This window comes from Sceloporus occidentalis, unplaced genomic scaffold (assembly GCF_023333645.1).
Source record: "Sceloporus occidentalis isolate IW3139 unplaced genomic scaffold, rSceOcc1.0.p SCAF_3, whole genome shotgun sequence".
Taxonomy (NCBI): Eukaryota; Metazoa; Chordata; class Lepidosauria; order Squamata; family Phrynosomatidae; genus Sceloporus; species Sceloporus occidentalis.
In genome coordinates, this window is record NW_028316983.1 from 48,745,997 (window position 1) to 48,762,516 (window position 16,520).

General features: G+C 39.5%; 1 protein-coding gene across 1 annotated transcript in view; it reads right to left on the reverse strand.

Moving 5' to 3' along the window:
- Window positions 1–6,309: 6,309 nt before the first annotated feature.
- The window catches only part of LRIG2 (leucine rich repeats and immunoglobulin like domains 2), a 62,986-nt gene continuing 52,775 nt past the window's right edge, over window positions 6,310–16,520 (reverse strand). The window contains exons 15-18 of the mRNA XM_089514391.1: window positions 12,597–13,046; window positions 10,883–11,032; window positions 8,020–8,304; window positions 6,310–7,211 (exon numbers count right to left, since the gene is read on the reverse strand). Of these exons, the coding sequence (XP_089370517.1) occupies window positions 6,982–7,211; window positions 8,020–8,304; window positions 10,883–11,032; window positions 12,597–13,046 (1,115 nt within the window). The 3' untranslated portion in view covers window positions 6,310–6,981. The remainder of the gene's footprint in view (window positions 7,212–8,019; window positions 8,305–10,882; window positions 11,033–12,596; window positions 13,047–16,520) is intronic.

Sequence of the window (16,520 nt, forward strand, 5' to 3'; positions counted from 1 at the left end):
GGCAAACCCCCTTTAAAAAAACGTGTCAAGAAATTCCCATGATATGTTCACTTTAAGGTCACCATAAGTCAGAAATGACTTGAAGACTCACAGCAACAACATGCCCCAATATTGTGTAAAATGTATGTAGTTTATCACATGAAAAAGATCAGGAGTTTATCCCATGAATATCCTGGAAAAACACGTAATTACACATAACAATTTCATATGACGTTGCACAAAACCCACCATTAAACTGTTCACAAAGAAGCATTAATGTGCATCTTTTTACTTTTGGGATTTCAGTGACAATGCATTTCCGATATCACTTTATTTGAGCAATTGTGATAATCATTTCCACAATTACTCGCCATTTCTTCTTCATTTGCAGGACGCTTTAAATACGCTTTAATCTCTCTTTAATGTCGAAATCAGCCCCAGTGTGATAAACTCCTATGATGCTTTACATGTAAAACCTTTATGAAAGATTATGATGTTAAGATGTGGAATGCTTCACAGGAGGGGTACAGTAAATAAGCCTAGATGAAAATTCTGTTTCTCCCTAAAGGGAGTATGCATACATTTATTATTTTGTCCAATTTAATAGAATCCCCTAAAATACCAATGACACAGAGCCCAGTACTTCAATTTAAGTGGAGTGTCGATGATTAATCTGCCCATTTGCACTGTGCTGTTGTTCACAAGCTTGGGAGGGAAAATAGCCACAAGGTAATGAAAACCACCTGCAAACAAATACAGGTTAGCTAACAATCTTCAGTTTCTCAGTCTGAAAAGATAGGATGGTGAAACAATGCCTATTTTACTGTTCCTCTCTTTTGGCAGAAAAAGCTAATTTAATAAACTTTTACAATGGAAACTTTCATATAAATTTAACTAGCAACAAACTAATTACCTGTTAAGGACCATTGTATGATTGTTGAAAATTTATCTTTATTGTTTATAAGAAATATTGTTGTGATTTATGAATTCATTAACCAACTAACTAATGCATCTCCATTTCATGATGAATGAGTGCATACTATTCTGTACAATATGGTGAATGCAAACGTGAATTTGCACCCACCCTGACTAGACCATTCTGACATGCATTAAATCATATACTATAATCAGTCTCAGATCCACAGAGCAAGGCCTCTTCTGATTACCTTACAACCTGGGCAGATTTGGTATGGAAGTTTTCCTTTAAATTTACATTTTGCAGTTTTGTGTCTTCAAACTGACTCTGATTTATGGAGACCCTATCATAGTGTTTTCTTGGTGAAGTTTTCATTGATTTCCAATAAGTGCAGCATAGTTGGACTTGCCCAAGGTCATCAAGTGGGTTTTCATGGCTGTGCAGGAATTCAAGCCCTGGCCTCTTGGAGTGTTTGTCTAACATTCAAGACACTACACCATACTAGTGTAAGATAGCCGGGCTTAAGCCACTCAAGGCAAGCACCAGGAACTTGAATTGGGCTCAAATTGAACAGGCAGGAAATGTATCTACAGCTTAGTGCTCACGTTTTTACATCATGTCTATTGTATATACTCATGTATAAGTCTAGAAATTTTAGTCAAAAAATTGATTAAAAAAACCTGAGTCAATTTATCCACAGCTTAATGTAAGTACTGTATACTAACTCTTATATTAAAAAGGAATCATCCCCTGATGAAAGGCAAGAGCACAATCTGTCCTGGTAGCACTGACCCCCTCTTTATTCTCTCATCCATCCAGACTTTAATATGAGCACAATTATGCCTGATGACATTTTGTAAATTCTTTGGCATTGCTTCCCTTTGCTTCTTCATTTGGATGCTGTTACATGCCTGTAATTTATGCACGGGTCATATCAAAATCCATAATTTTGGCCCCAAAAACCCACCCTCGACTTACAGTCGAGTATATACAGTATATAATCTGTATACAGTTCTACTCAATTTATGTCAGTGAGTTATGTTGATGACTGAGCTACCATATTATGCTAATACTGTTGTAGCATCAATGATTAGCACTTAAAGTCTTTTCTTGCAGCGGTCTTAGTTGGCAACCAATGGAACACAAGGCTCAGAACTCAACAAAATCCTTAAAATAAAATAGAGCCTCTTTCAAGTTACCCAGCAGCTGAAGTCAGCCACTTACAAGCCTCAACATTCAAAGTAATTGGAGGAATGGGTTCGTTTTTCTTGAAGCATTTAAATCTATTGCCCTAGGCACAGCTAAGGGTTACTTTACTTTGTGAGCTATGCACTTTTTTAAAAAAAGAGAAAACTCTCATACTTTTTTTATACCACAGCCAACCAAAGCAGCTCACTGTGTGTGCCTTTATTGAAGGTATATTACAATAGACAAACATATAAGACATGCTATACAAAATATACATTCTGACAAGTGACAAGAATATAGATACAAGGTAAGGACAACTGCAAGCAAGGAACTATTGGTTTGCACTGCCCTACAACGGTCCAGCTGTAATTACTTTGGCATTGAAAAAAATAGCATTGGTGGAATAACTTTCTTTCCTGCAATTTAAACACCAATCCCTTAGAAAATGCAAAAGTTAAGCGTGTTTCAAAATTAAGTGCCCTTTCCCTAATCTCAAGCACAATACCTCATGGAAGGGATGGGGGGAAATTTGACTGGATTTTGTCAGATAGTGACTCCCATTAACCTTACCAAGCATAGCCAATCCAATGGGAAGTAGAGGCCAGCATCTGGAGGATTGAAAACTCCATTTCAGCTGAAGAGTTTTGGGAATTGTTCTTAGAGCAGGAGAAAGTATTTACTATCATGTCAAAGAAGTTCCCTACACAACACACTTTAAAATGAAATGTTCTGTACTTCTGACCTTTTTCACCTACATTCTACCCACTTCTGGAGCTCCGTGTGCAAATGAATATTATTGTCAACCCTATCTTCACTAGTGAAACTATTTCTCCTCCAATCCTTTGTGAGATAAGTGAGCTCTTTGTATCTACTGGGGTTTGGTTGCAGGACCCTCCATGGATGTTCAAGTCCTATTACATATAATAATATATTAAATAATGCCCTTATATTTGCTTTTTGTAATGCATGTACTTTAATAGCCGTGAATGGTTGAATCTGTGGATAAAGAATCTGTGGATAGAGAGGGCTAACTATTCTTCACAATATGATTATGCTGTTATGGGAAAAGCTGAACGACCAATGAGGAGCCCTAGCAAATTTTCCTCTGCACTTACATTTTTGAGGTTCCAGTATTTTAGATACCATTATTTCTGCAATGTGACATTTATGCTGTGGCAGTTCATTTCAACAAAATATACACATACAAGATACAGTTCTGCTCTCACATGTTTTGCTAGCCCTTGTCCTGCAATCTGCATTATGCATAAGCAGAATCCTTCTCTCCTAAATTGTAGAAAGAAAGCCTCAAGTGCTCATTTAATGGAATAGCTTTACATCAGGTAGGAGAATGTCTGTCCTGAAGGTATGTACTGAGGAACATGCGGAATCAGCAAAATGGGATACCACTGCAAAACATTCTTCTTTGACTTAATGATTTTAACCCAGAGGAACATCATGACATACTTTCCACACAGATAACAAAAGAGCAATTCATGCTACAGCTGCCCTCTCTTCAAAGATATGAAACAGATCAGATCAATTTCAGATACTGCCCAATTTCTATATCTTTAACACACCTAGTGTTTTACTCAAGGCAATTTAAATGGCACAGATGCCTCTCTTATACAACTCTAAGTACCTTTGTTGTCTGGAGGGTGGCATGAGTCATCCCTCTTTCCATCTCCAAATACTAGTTTATTTACTATATTTTTAACTTTTGCTGCTATAGACTGCCAAGCAATGATAGGGAGAGGCAGCTAGCAACAATAATCTAACACTGATTATATACATTCAGTGCTTTGAAGCAAACACCTGCAAAGAAGACTATGCCTCCCTACACTAAAAAAAGAAGCTTAATACCTCTTGTAGATAATGAGACATCTTGCCTTTAGACATTTCAGGCACTCTTGAAGGCTTTGGCTTTAGAGCCCTGTAAGACTTTGGATATTAATATTAAGCAGGAATAGGCAGTTTGAGATTTGGCACTTCTAGTGCTGCCCTCTCCACAAAGGCAAGAATCCACTATGTAGGTAGTATGCATTTTTGTGCAGGGCACTCAGTATAATTAAGACAAGTCCACTGGGGTTCTTGGGTAAAAAAGAAAAATGCACCTCATTGCCTCCAGCCATAATTTCCTGCTTTATATGACAGGACAGGCATACATCCATAAGAAAATTCCAGCTACTAAAAGGATATTAGCAATTATACTAGCCAAGCCTGATTCATAATGAACTGTATGCAAATTAATTCAATTAACTGGGATTGTAATTGCTCTGGCAGTCCTTTCGTGCCTGCTACCATATTTGCCCAAATTGTTCTGGCAGTATCTTTTACAGAACTGTATGGATAGATTAATGAGTCTGTTTGCTGCATAGAAGACAAGCTGTGGTTAATTTGCATATATAGGTTACAATTTTACGCCAACTTACCTGAGAGTAAATCTCAGTGAACACAGCGGGTATTGCATCTATGCAGATATCCACAGGATTGCACTGATAGTTACAATTTTTTAGCTTTGTTTGAATATAGGAGATGACTGGTCATGGCTAATAAAGTTCTTAATGGTAGTATATTTACAGATTCAAAGGTATCTTCAAGCTGAAGTTCTGAACTGTCATGGCTAAAAAGATCAGTAATAACTAGCAATGTGGCCTTTCTTCTTTACCCTGAGATAGTCTTTCATTACCTGCAGTTTCTCCCCAAAATCACCTTAGCTATGATCATCTGCCACGTGTGACATTTCATTTTGGAGTACAAGCTAGAAAGTGTGACAAATTCCTTTCCACTCTTGCTGTGCCATATGCAATGACCACAGGTTCTTCTCTTGCTAAACATAAACATTCATCTCCTTAATTCGTAAGACCAATTCAGACCACTAACAGTAAGTTCTGCACAATCTGAATTGGCAATAACATAATTAGAAGAGGAACACTATTCACCAAACACGGACTTTTCATTGACTATGATGATATTCCCATTTCAAGGATTCAAAACTGGCAAATTGGTGCCTCTCTACATCTCAGCTGTTAAATAGCAACCCAACCTCCCCTCATCTTAGTTGTTCAATTTCTAGAAAGAAGAGTCCCGCCAGTTCCATGCCTAGCTAAAGTAACCTAAGTCAGTCCTTCCAGAAGGCAATTTCTGGGGCCTGGAAAATGCTCAATGCCCGTCTGCATACTTTGGCCCCTCTATCATAAGTCCTGCTGTTCTTCTCCCCTTTTCCCACCTGTCACCAACCACCACTATCATACACTTTTTAATGAGACCATCCATCCTCTGCCACTGCTGCAGACACACAACACTTGGTTAGTCATAGACTCTCAGCAGCAGCAGCAGCAAAGCTGCACCTCCAGATGGCAGGTTTGGATGGGGTATGTTGGGATGAGGAGGAGAGAGGGAAAGGAAGAGGGTGGAACGAGGGAATTTCTTTTCCAGCCAAACAGCAACTTGTGCAGTGTGAGCAAGTGTAGCTTTGCCACTGTTACTCCTCCTCCTGAGAGCCTATGCCTAGACAACTGTTGTATTTGTGTGGTGGTAGAGGCAGCAAACAAATATGCATGCAGGCAGAGATACTCCTGTGACCCAGCCAATATTATTTTCAGAATAAATTCTTTGTTAAGTTAAGCAGTTTAGATATGACTATTGTTTTTTTGAGATTCACATCTAATGCTATTTCCCCCATAAGTCCTGTTATTTTTGGAGTATGATTCCTATAATGCAGATGTTTTTAGGAATGTTACGATCACATTATAGCAGAACTTGATAAATCCTTAAAACCTTCAGTTGCTACAGTTGTATGTCTGAACAGATCTCACTGAAAAGCAGTTTTCGAAGTGATACAGAAGTTCTATCCAGCCTGTGATGGCTCAATCATGCATAATAATTACTAAGTCTTTCTAAGCTCGAGCCTTGAGGAAACAGTGCAAACTGTTAATCTTTTTCAGCAACTATGAAGTTTAGAGTGTAACCTCTCAAATTCAAAGTTTCAGAATTCTAACTATAACCTAGGCTACACAGGCAAAACACAAGTCATGTGACACCCCATATTGACTACATCTGCTTCTGTTTCAGATCTCATGGGCTGATTGAAACTGTCATGTCCTATGAACAGCTGCTGCCACACACAAGACTACTAAGTGAAAGAGCCATCGCATAATGAACATTTCCAACAAACAGGACAGCAAATGAAAATTGTAACCATCATGTGCTACAAATGACTGTATGAATCAGCCTTTAAGACTTTAATCCTGCAACAGTTATTTCTAGTTTTTACGGATTGGTCAGCAGATGTCAAAAAGATACAACAGTACGTAATTTTTGGCATAATACAAAATTTACATTTCAGTCTGGCATTTATGTTTTGCAGTGTATACAAAATATTTATACTATGCAAATGTATTTACAATTGACTATTTTAGCCAGAGAAAGGGTAATAATGTTTGTGATTGAAGATGCTGATGTCCTTTCCTGCTAGCTGTCAGAAGGGCCATGTTAAACATGAGCTTCACGCTTAAGATTACCAAGAGAACTTGTAAACAGTCTCTTTAAAGTTGGTTTCTTCAGCAGGAAAGAAATCTTTCATGAGACAACTTCTAAGGCAACATACCTTCCATGATCATTTTCATCATTAGGCGTAGTATGCTCCTTTCTCTTTAGTAATTAAGTTTGTTAGGACCACAGAGTCTTAACATATGCCACTTAGCAGGACTCAAACAGAAAAAAGGTAATCATTTATTACTAGTCCATGTTTAGTCTGTAGCAGGTAGTCACTAATGTGGTCAACAAAGCCTCTGCTGCAAACATGGAGCACCTTTGGCCATAGGGCAAAACCTGAGGTAGTAAAAAAAAAGACATTGTTGACTGCTCCAAGCTCACTGATAAGGTTACTTTGATTACTTTTATGTAGCTTCATGATGTTCCTGTAAGTTCTGAGTCCTGTTAAAATCAAAGTTATGTTCATGTAACCTATGATGGGGTCTGGGAGAAGTAACTTGTTCCTGCCCAACTTCCATGATGTTTTCACTTCGCAGAACATGAGGCACCTCATGGTTCTTTGATGGAGGTGAGAAACAAGGATGCAACAATCCTAGATCTTTATTGACGCCCCATAAAGATAGCCGAAAAGGATCTGTAGAAGAAAAATAGAAAAAAATTAAATTGTGACAACAGTTCCCCAAACTAAGATTTTCCACTTCCTTTATTTTGGCAGCAAGGTACACCTCTTCTGGTGGCATTCAATACATCAAGGCATAACTAAAGCCAGCAAAGATATGTTCATGTGTGTCTGCAGCTATAACCAGCAAAGATTACTTTTTTATGGAAGTAATACAATATTATATTCAATCTATAGAAAAGAAAACATTTCTAAATGGTTTGGAGTACAGTATACCCGCACCATATGCAGCTTTCAGCTTACACTGAAGCTGTGCGCCAGATGCACAAGACCTATTGTTTTGGGGGAAGGGGTCCAGAACGGATCCCCCATGTAAGGGATGGGGTCACTGTACTATAAGAAATACTTGTGATTAGGAAACGCAGATACTTCAGCTTCAAAGAAACCTGGGATAAAAATTGACAATTCTTGAGCAAGACATGAATGCATGGGCCTTGTGGCCATTGCAGACTGAACTTCAACAGTAAAACACTGCTCTCTCATTTATGTTTCATATACACCTTATACACAGAGCCTGAAGGTAATTTTATACACAATATTTTTAATGATTTTGTGCATCAGACAGTTTGTGTATACTGAACCATCAGAAAACAAAGGTGCCACTATCTCAGCCACTTATGCTGACCATTTTGGATTTGGGAATGTTTTGCATTTCAGAACTCTGGTTAAGGGAGATTAAACCTGTATAGCATTGCACTTCTAAAAGGACTAATTTTAACATTAAGAGCAAGAGATAAGAACAGTGAGATAATACAGTACTTACCACTGTTGCATGGTTGAGAGCAGGGTTTCCTCTCATGTAATCTATCTTGATTGTTAAGGAAGACAGACATGTCTCTGTCACCTGAGAGACCATCCAGAGTGGTGGCTTCATGCTGGGGACATACTGGATAGGGCTCTTTGGACATCTGCATCATTAGGTTGGACAGTGTTTGATCAAGTGGGTCATCTTCAGTGACATATGCATAAGGACAATACTCTCTGTTTCTGGAATAGATGTTGGCATTATCATAGCAATCGGAGCAGATCACCAATGGTGCTGTGCCACCTAGTGGAAGACAAACAATAAATAGTTAGGGTGCTATGGCTTGAGACCTTTCACTATAGGTAGGCCACTGTAGGATGCAAAACACTGTGGTTGATTAAACAGTTGCCTACACAGATACAATTCTTCTGTGAGTCAGCTAGCTGGAACTAGAAGCTCTGCCTGTATGTTTGCAAAAACTATTCTTCAGGCACAAGGGAGCCATAGCAATGAAGTGCCACAATAGCACAGAAAAAGGGAACTCATTGAATTTGGTCTTTGTACAATATCAGAGACTTGGAAAAATTACTAAGGAAAATTAAAAAATAAAGTACAAAGGAAGGCTTACTGCTTAACATCAAGAAAACAAGCATAATATTCACAGAGGATTTACAGAGGATTCAGCCTAGATAATGAGGTATTCAAAATAGTCAAAGATTTCCCATACCTTGTATGAAATATTGATCAGAATGGAGATTGCAGAGAATAAATCAGAAGATGACTAGGAATGGAAAGAGCAGCTATGAAAGAACTAGACAAGATCCTAAATTGTAAAACATTTACAACAGAGCACTAAAGGTAGAATTATTCAAGCCACTGCATTCTCCATCACTATGCATGGATGTGAGAGCTAGGCAGTGAAGAAAGTGGATAGGAAGAAAATTAACTCATATGACATGTGGTGATGGAGAAGTGTGCTGAGAATACTGTGGATGGTCAAAAAGACAAATTAATGGAGCCTAGAACAGATCAAGCCTGAATTCTCCCTGGAAGCCAAGATGACCAAATTGAGACTGTTGTATTTTGGCCACGTGATGAGAAGACATGACTCATTAAAAAAGACAATAATGTTATGAAAGGTAGAAGGTAGTAGAAAGAGAGGAAGACCGCATGCCAGATGGCTGGACTCAATCAAGGAGGTCATGGGCCTGAATCTGCAGGACCTAAGCAGTTCAGTGGAGGATACAGGGTCTTGCAGATGTCTCATCCACAGCCATGAGTTGAGGCACACTCAAAGACAGTTAACAACAAATATATGTTCGCTAAAATGAGAGAAGGCCTTCACTTCTCAGGCCTTCTTGCTCATTACTAAATACATACTGTATATGTAAACTTAAGAACAAAAATAATAGCATTAACAAAACAAAAATTCTTTAAAAGAAAATGAAACTACAGAAATATGGAGGTGGGGCTGACTATTTGCCTACTGAGCTGAAGCTGTGGTTATGTACTTGGTCTACTGATTCTCTGGGAAGGAGTTTGTTCCCATAACTCTCATGGAAAAGTTGACAGAAACCAGGGCCCGTTACAGACCGCCCAAAAGGGGCGGTCTCGGGCTGCTGCCAGTTGCAGCACGGAGGAGTTGCAGCAGCCAAACCATGCGACTCCTCCGCGCTGCAAAGGAGCGCGAAAATCGCGCTCCTTCCAGCAACCTGGAAGAGATGCTGCAAGTACCAAAGCATGCACTCACAGCGTCACTTCCAGGCCGCGACGTGCGGAAGCAGAGCGTCCGTTACGTCGAAATGGCGGCGGCCTTGTGGAACGGCCGCCGCCATTTGTTACAGACTCTGTCCATAACAGGGTAAGGGCGTCTGGAAGAGACGCCCCTTTTTCAAAATGGGACGTCCTAAGGACGTCCCTTATGGTGGTCTGTAATCTGCCATAGAAGCATATAGATGAGATTTTAAGGGATATAGTAACTGAGGTTCCACCCATTATGGCAAACTCTCTAGACAGACTGATTTGAGTTAGGAAGCCAAGGATATCCTTTAAGGGAGAGAAAGCAGTGGGATCCAGATAATAGAAGACTTAAAAATTAGAAAAATGGAGATACAGATTTGTATGTATTGGCAACACAGTGATTTGTTGACTTGAGATCGATGCTATGTAGACTGGCTTATCAAGGTATACACTGATTCCAATGACAGTGGCAAATATAAGATCTGAGAGGGCACATTTAGATTTGAGAGGCTGGTGTCCAGGCTTTTTAATAAAGCACTCTGCAATGCCAAGAAGTGTATGTGCAGGTTCTCAATACTTTAAGAGCTTTGATACATAGGGCCTGGGTCCTTATTAAATTTTTAAGGTGATGTTTTGAGATGGAGCAGGCTGTTTGTCTTCTTTCATCATCCGTCTAATATGTAAAATGAATTCCTTTCATAGCCAACCAGAAGTATAAGAATTGACTAGAGCCAAAAGTTCCCATTCATGATCATCACTTTGAGAATGAAGCCAGGGCCTTATTATTTGAGACAACAAACATTCTGGACCTTGATTTTTTAATCATGACCATTGCACTGCATTCCCTAAGTAATAGCACTATTGAAATGGATCTGTGACCGTTCTTGGACTTCTACAGTCTTATCTAGAGAAGTGAGCTGACATCAGTTTTGTGATCTACTTTGTTTTCCATTAGAATTTCCACAGATACCTTTAAAAATTATAATACAAATACCAGAACCTGTCACCAGTTGTTTTTATTAATAAATTATGCCTTGAACATGCACTCTTGCTTAAGGAACAAGTAGAGCCTTGATGCATCATCAGTGGCACACTAGCCATTAACTTTTGTCCAATTCTAATCAAGAAACCAAGAGCTTACCATCTGTGCCTTTATGCACATAACCACCAGAAGGAGGCATAAGCTGTTGATTACTTCCTGCCTCTGAATTACTGTAGCCTTCCTGTGGCTCAGACAAAGTCCCCTGGGAAGATAAATAACTGGGAATATCCGCAGGCAAGTTTACTTCCTCTGAAAGAGAAAAGCAACAGCAACATGATGATTTCACTAGGCAACAAAACTATGTAACAATCAGATCTGTCAAGAAGGTGACCCATACAGTAGACTCCCAAGAAAACTCAACAAATTATAAATGGTGAAAGTTTATTTTATGAACTAACAACAGTGCTCGTTACTTTTATTTACCTTTTCTAATGATGATTTACTATCACATTTTACAGTTGCAAAACCCATTTTTTCCACTGCAGCACAACATCACTTTGCACCAATACTGTGAAGAACTATCAATTATGATAATGCTTCCCACAAATGCTATGGTCTGTTAAGAACTGTAAGATAACCACAAGGAACCAGACACACAATCTATCATATTCACACACTTATTTACAAAAATATCCATCTACCACAGAAATTCTCAGCCTTTAGTTCTCCAGATGTTTTGGATTTCAACTCCCAGAACTTTCAGCCAGTATGGTCACTGCTCAGGAAAGCTGGGAGTTCAAGCTTCTAACATCTGGAGACTGAAAGTTTGAGAACCACTGATCTACCCCCTAATCCTTGCTAATTTGACAAATTAAATTACAAAGGCCTGTGAATTCTCCAAGATCTAATATTTTTTTATCAGTGATTTAGATGGTAGAGTGGAGGGAATCCTCATCAAATTTGTGAATGATACAAAACTGTGAGGTGTAGATAATACAATGGAAGACAGGAACAGAATTCAAAAAGACCCTGATATAGTAGGAAAATGGATTAAAATTAATACAGTCAGCCCTCTGTATCCACAGATCCTTTATCCAGATCCAACCATCCATGGCTTGAAAATACTATCTATATCTAAATCTATATCTATCTTTCTATCTATACGCACACATACATACATATACATGAGAAAGCCAGCATGGTATAATGGTTTGAGCATTAGACTAGAACTCTGGAGACCAGGGTTCGAATCCTGACTTGACCATGGACACGTGACTTTGGGCAAGTCAAACTCTCTCAGTCTCAAGAGATTTGCCATGGCAAACCCCTTCTGAAAAAGCTTTTCAGGAAACTCCAATGATGGGTTCACCTTAGGGTTGCCATGACTTGGAAATGACTTGAAGGCACACAACAATACAAATACAAATACATATATACAAATACACACACACACACACACACACTCCAAAATGCAAACATTGATTTTGCTATTTTACATAAGCGACACCATTTCACTATGCCATTGTATTTAATGAGACTTCAGCATTCACAGATTTTGGTATCCATGGGGGAGCCGTGAACCAAACCCCAATGGATAGCAAGGACCTATTGTAAAATGAAATTCAATAGAGACAAATGCAAAAATTTAAATTTAGGCCATAAAAACCAAATGTACAGGTATAGGACAAGGGATACTTGGCTCAGTGGTATTACATGTGAAAAAGACCTTGTGATTTTTGTTGGTCATACACTGAACATGAGCCAGCAGTGTGGTGCTGCAGCAAAGAAAGTAAATGCTATATTAACACACATTTCCAAATCGAGGGAATCATGCTATCCAAGTACTGGACAAAACTGTTCTCAGGCTTCCCACCTGTGTTAGTGATGCTGTAGTCTTCACTCTTCCTTCTCATATGATAGATAACAATGACCCAGACCAAAGAAGTGCCAACAACACAGCAGACCACAACTATTATCACAATGCCAACAGTTGTCCAGCCATCCTCTTCAATCCCAATGCCACTTTGGGAAGAGTCACAGTTTGGGGAGGAGATGACATATAGGTAGATATGGCCACGTACTGTACCAAGTGTATTAGACATAACACAAGTGTATTTCCCAGCATCCTCTAATCCAGCATCTACAATGATGAGAAGCTGATTGGCAGCAGCAAAGAAATGTCGTTCTGTAACTGTCAGAGGCCCATCGTCTTTGGTCCAGTTTAAGCGAGGGGAAGGGCTGCCACTAGCAATGCACTGCAACACTGCTGTTTCACCTTGGGCCACAGTCCTGTCTTCTAAGGGCCTGACAAATGAAGGTGTTTCTGGGAAAAGAAAGTCAGGTTTAAACAAAAGAGTATAATTACAACTGCATGGAAATAAAGTTAGCACTACTATATACTTGCAGCTTGTGATTTGGAAAGCTGATGTAGAACAAAATAAGGGGCATGCATATTTTATAATCTGACTCGGAAATAATCTGGTGCATTCCCAGATCTAAGTTTTAGGATTTGCCCATAATTCAGTTTGAGCCAAAGATAGCAGCATGACACTGAGGAGAACGGTCACCTCTAGGAATTAATGATTTCCTAAAGAATACAACTGAGGAGATATACCTTTTTCTTTTTTCCATCTTTGTATATACCCTGTACAAATTTCTACATTTCTTGTGTCATCTTTCTAGACAAAGCTATTAAATGGTCCATTGCATCACTGCACAGTTCACAACCAGAGAGGCAGCATAATAGAGTGCAAAAGTAACGGGGGGATGGAGGATGGGACATTTTTCAAATTGTTTAAAATAAAGTGTGTCAACAGCAGGAAACCACACATGCTCTAGCAGCATTTTTCTTAGGAGTATCAGACATTTGGGGGAATACTCTACCAACTTTTTCCTAGGTTACAAATGGGAAGGACAAAAATATGTAAAATTTCCTTTTTAATGCTTCTCTAGTTATACCCACTGAAATTAAATACAGCCTATTTTAGGAAAGTTCCAAAATGCTCCTGACAATCTTAAGCAGCCAGCAAACTAGATTCAATTAACTTCTTCAATTTGGTCTGATGTTACTTCATTCCCCAATTTACAAAATAAGGTAAAATTGGGAACAAGTCAGTGGCCGCCTTCAGCAGCTCAAAACCAAATCATCCCATAGTTATCAGAACAAGGGTGCTTGCCTAATTGCTAGATGTTTAAATTGTCCTTTGGTTTCAGTATTTGGGTTAATAAAAATAATTTTTATTTATATTTTCCGCCTCTCCCAAGGATCGAAGCAGGATTGCATCATTAAAATAATACAATACAGTTCAGAGAAACTATCTATAAAATACTAATACTACACATTCCTATTAGTTCCTTAAAATATCCAGTCATCAAAAGGTCATACAGTCATAATCAGGGGTGGAGCATTTAGCATAATCTCTTATAGGGAATCAGGTAGATAAGCCCGCCGGAAGAGATCCGTTTTAAATGCCTTCTTAAAGGCATCTAAGGTGGTAATAAAATGGATCTCTTAAGGTAGACTATTCCACAATTTAGGGGTCACGGCAGTGAATGCTCTATGGGAAGTTGTAGTTAATCTAGTGTTATAGTATTCCAATAAATTCTTCCCAGATGTTCTGAGTGTGCAGGGCGGATTATGTAGAGAGAGGCGTTCCCACAAGTAACTCGGGCCGGAGCCATGTAGGGCTTTAAAGGTAATAACCAACACCTCGTACTGCGCCCAGAACATGATTGGCAGCCAGTGAAGGGATTGCAACACTGGTGTTATATGGTCAAACCTAGGTGTGCCAGCGACAAATCTGGCTGCAGCATTTTGAACCAGTTGAACTTTCCGAACTTGGTACAAGGATAGCCCCAAGTAGAGGGCATTACAGAAATCTAAACGAGAGATTACCAGTACATGTACCACTGCTTCAAGGTCCTTTTGGTCCAGGTAGGGACACAGTTGGCATATCAACCCAAGTTGGTACCAAGCACTCCTGGCCATCGCATCTACTTGAGATGACAACTGTAGAGATGGATCCTACATCCTGTTCAGAGAAGCGTTCCCAGACATTGCGTGATTGTCACTTGCTATCTGATGTTCTTTTTGTTGCCTGTTTTATTGAACCATTTCCTGTATTGCTATGTGTTTTATTTGTATTATCCTATCATTTCTTAGATTGTACGCCATAGACAGGTTTACTCTTTTATATTTGTTGTTTTATGCAAATCTACAGTGCTATATAAAATAATAATAATAATAATAATAATAATAATAATAATAATAATAATAATACAGGAGTACTCCCAAACTGCGAACTTCATCCTTTAGGAGAAGTGTGACCCTATTCAGGACTGGTTGACGAATCTCCGTTCCCAGGTTTGGGGTACCTATTCCAAATACTTCCGTTTTCTCTGGATTCAACTTGACTTTGTTTTCCCTCATCCAGCCCATTACCAACCCAAGGCAGGTATCCAGAGGAGAAGTGCCATCCTTAGACACTGCAGCAGTTGGAGATATAGAGAAATAGATTTGAGTGTCATCGCGCCCCATGTCTCCAGATGATCTCACCCAGCAGCTTCATGTAAATGTTAAACAGCATGGGGGACAGAATGGCGCCCTGAGGGATGCCAGATGTCAGCTCTCTTAGTAGAGCAGCTGTCCCCCCAGCCTCACCATCTTGAAACTACCCGAGAGGTAGGAACGGAGCCACTGGAGCACAGTGCCTCCAACTCCCAAAGGCATTCCAGAAGGATACCATGGTCAATGGTATCAAAGGCCACTGAGATGTCCAAGAGCACCAACAGGGTCACACTTCCCCTGTCGATACCCAGACGGAGACCATCGACTATCATCAACTGTTTCTGTTGATGACATCTTTATTCAACCGGTCCAGGAAGCCCGCAGTCTTGGCTTCATTTTTTATTCTTCTCTGTCCTGTATGCCCCAGATCCAGGCCACAGCCAAGGCCTGTAGATTCTTTCCCTACAATAATGCTAAAATCCATCCTTTTCTCTCGGCCTCTACTACCAAGACTCTGGTCCACACTCTGGTCATCTCGTGACTAGATTATTGTAACCTCCTTCTGGCAGGGCTTCCTCTCTCTCACCTCCATCCTTTAATTGCAGTCTAGCATTCAGCTGCACGCATTATTACAACTACTCGCCACTCTGACCATGTTTCTCCTCTATTATGATCTCTTCACTAGCTCCCCTTCCCCTTCCGTATTCAGTATAAGCTTCTGTTGTTAACTTTTAAAGCTCAGCATGGGCTCCCCCCCTCCCATTATATATCTGAACTTCTTTCTCCCCACATTCCCACTTGTACTCTCCGTTCTGGTAGTCAAGGTCTGCTGTCTCAGCCCAGGCTCTCCACTGCCCTGTCCTGGATTTGTCCCTTTTCACTTGCTGCCCCTCACTCCTGGAACCTCCTTCCCCCATGAGCATGGGTCATCACTTCTTTAACCAGTTTCAAAACTGAGCTGAAGACTATATTGTTGAGGAAAGCGTTCCCAGGCATTGTGTGACTGTTTATCTGATTGTTACCTGATATTTGATCTCTGATGTTCTCAATCTGTTGCCCCCTTATTTTATCTAATTGTATCTTGTATTACTACCTATTGTTTTATATGTATTTTGTAGAATGTACGCCATTGGCAGGTTTCATTTTTATCAATTTTATTGTCTGTATGTACAGTGCTGTGTAAATCTATAGCACTTTATAAATAAAGTATAATAATAACAATAATAACAATAATAATATTGACTATGGTGACCATCGCAGTCTCAACTCTGTATTCCGCCCTGAAGCCAA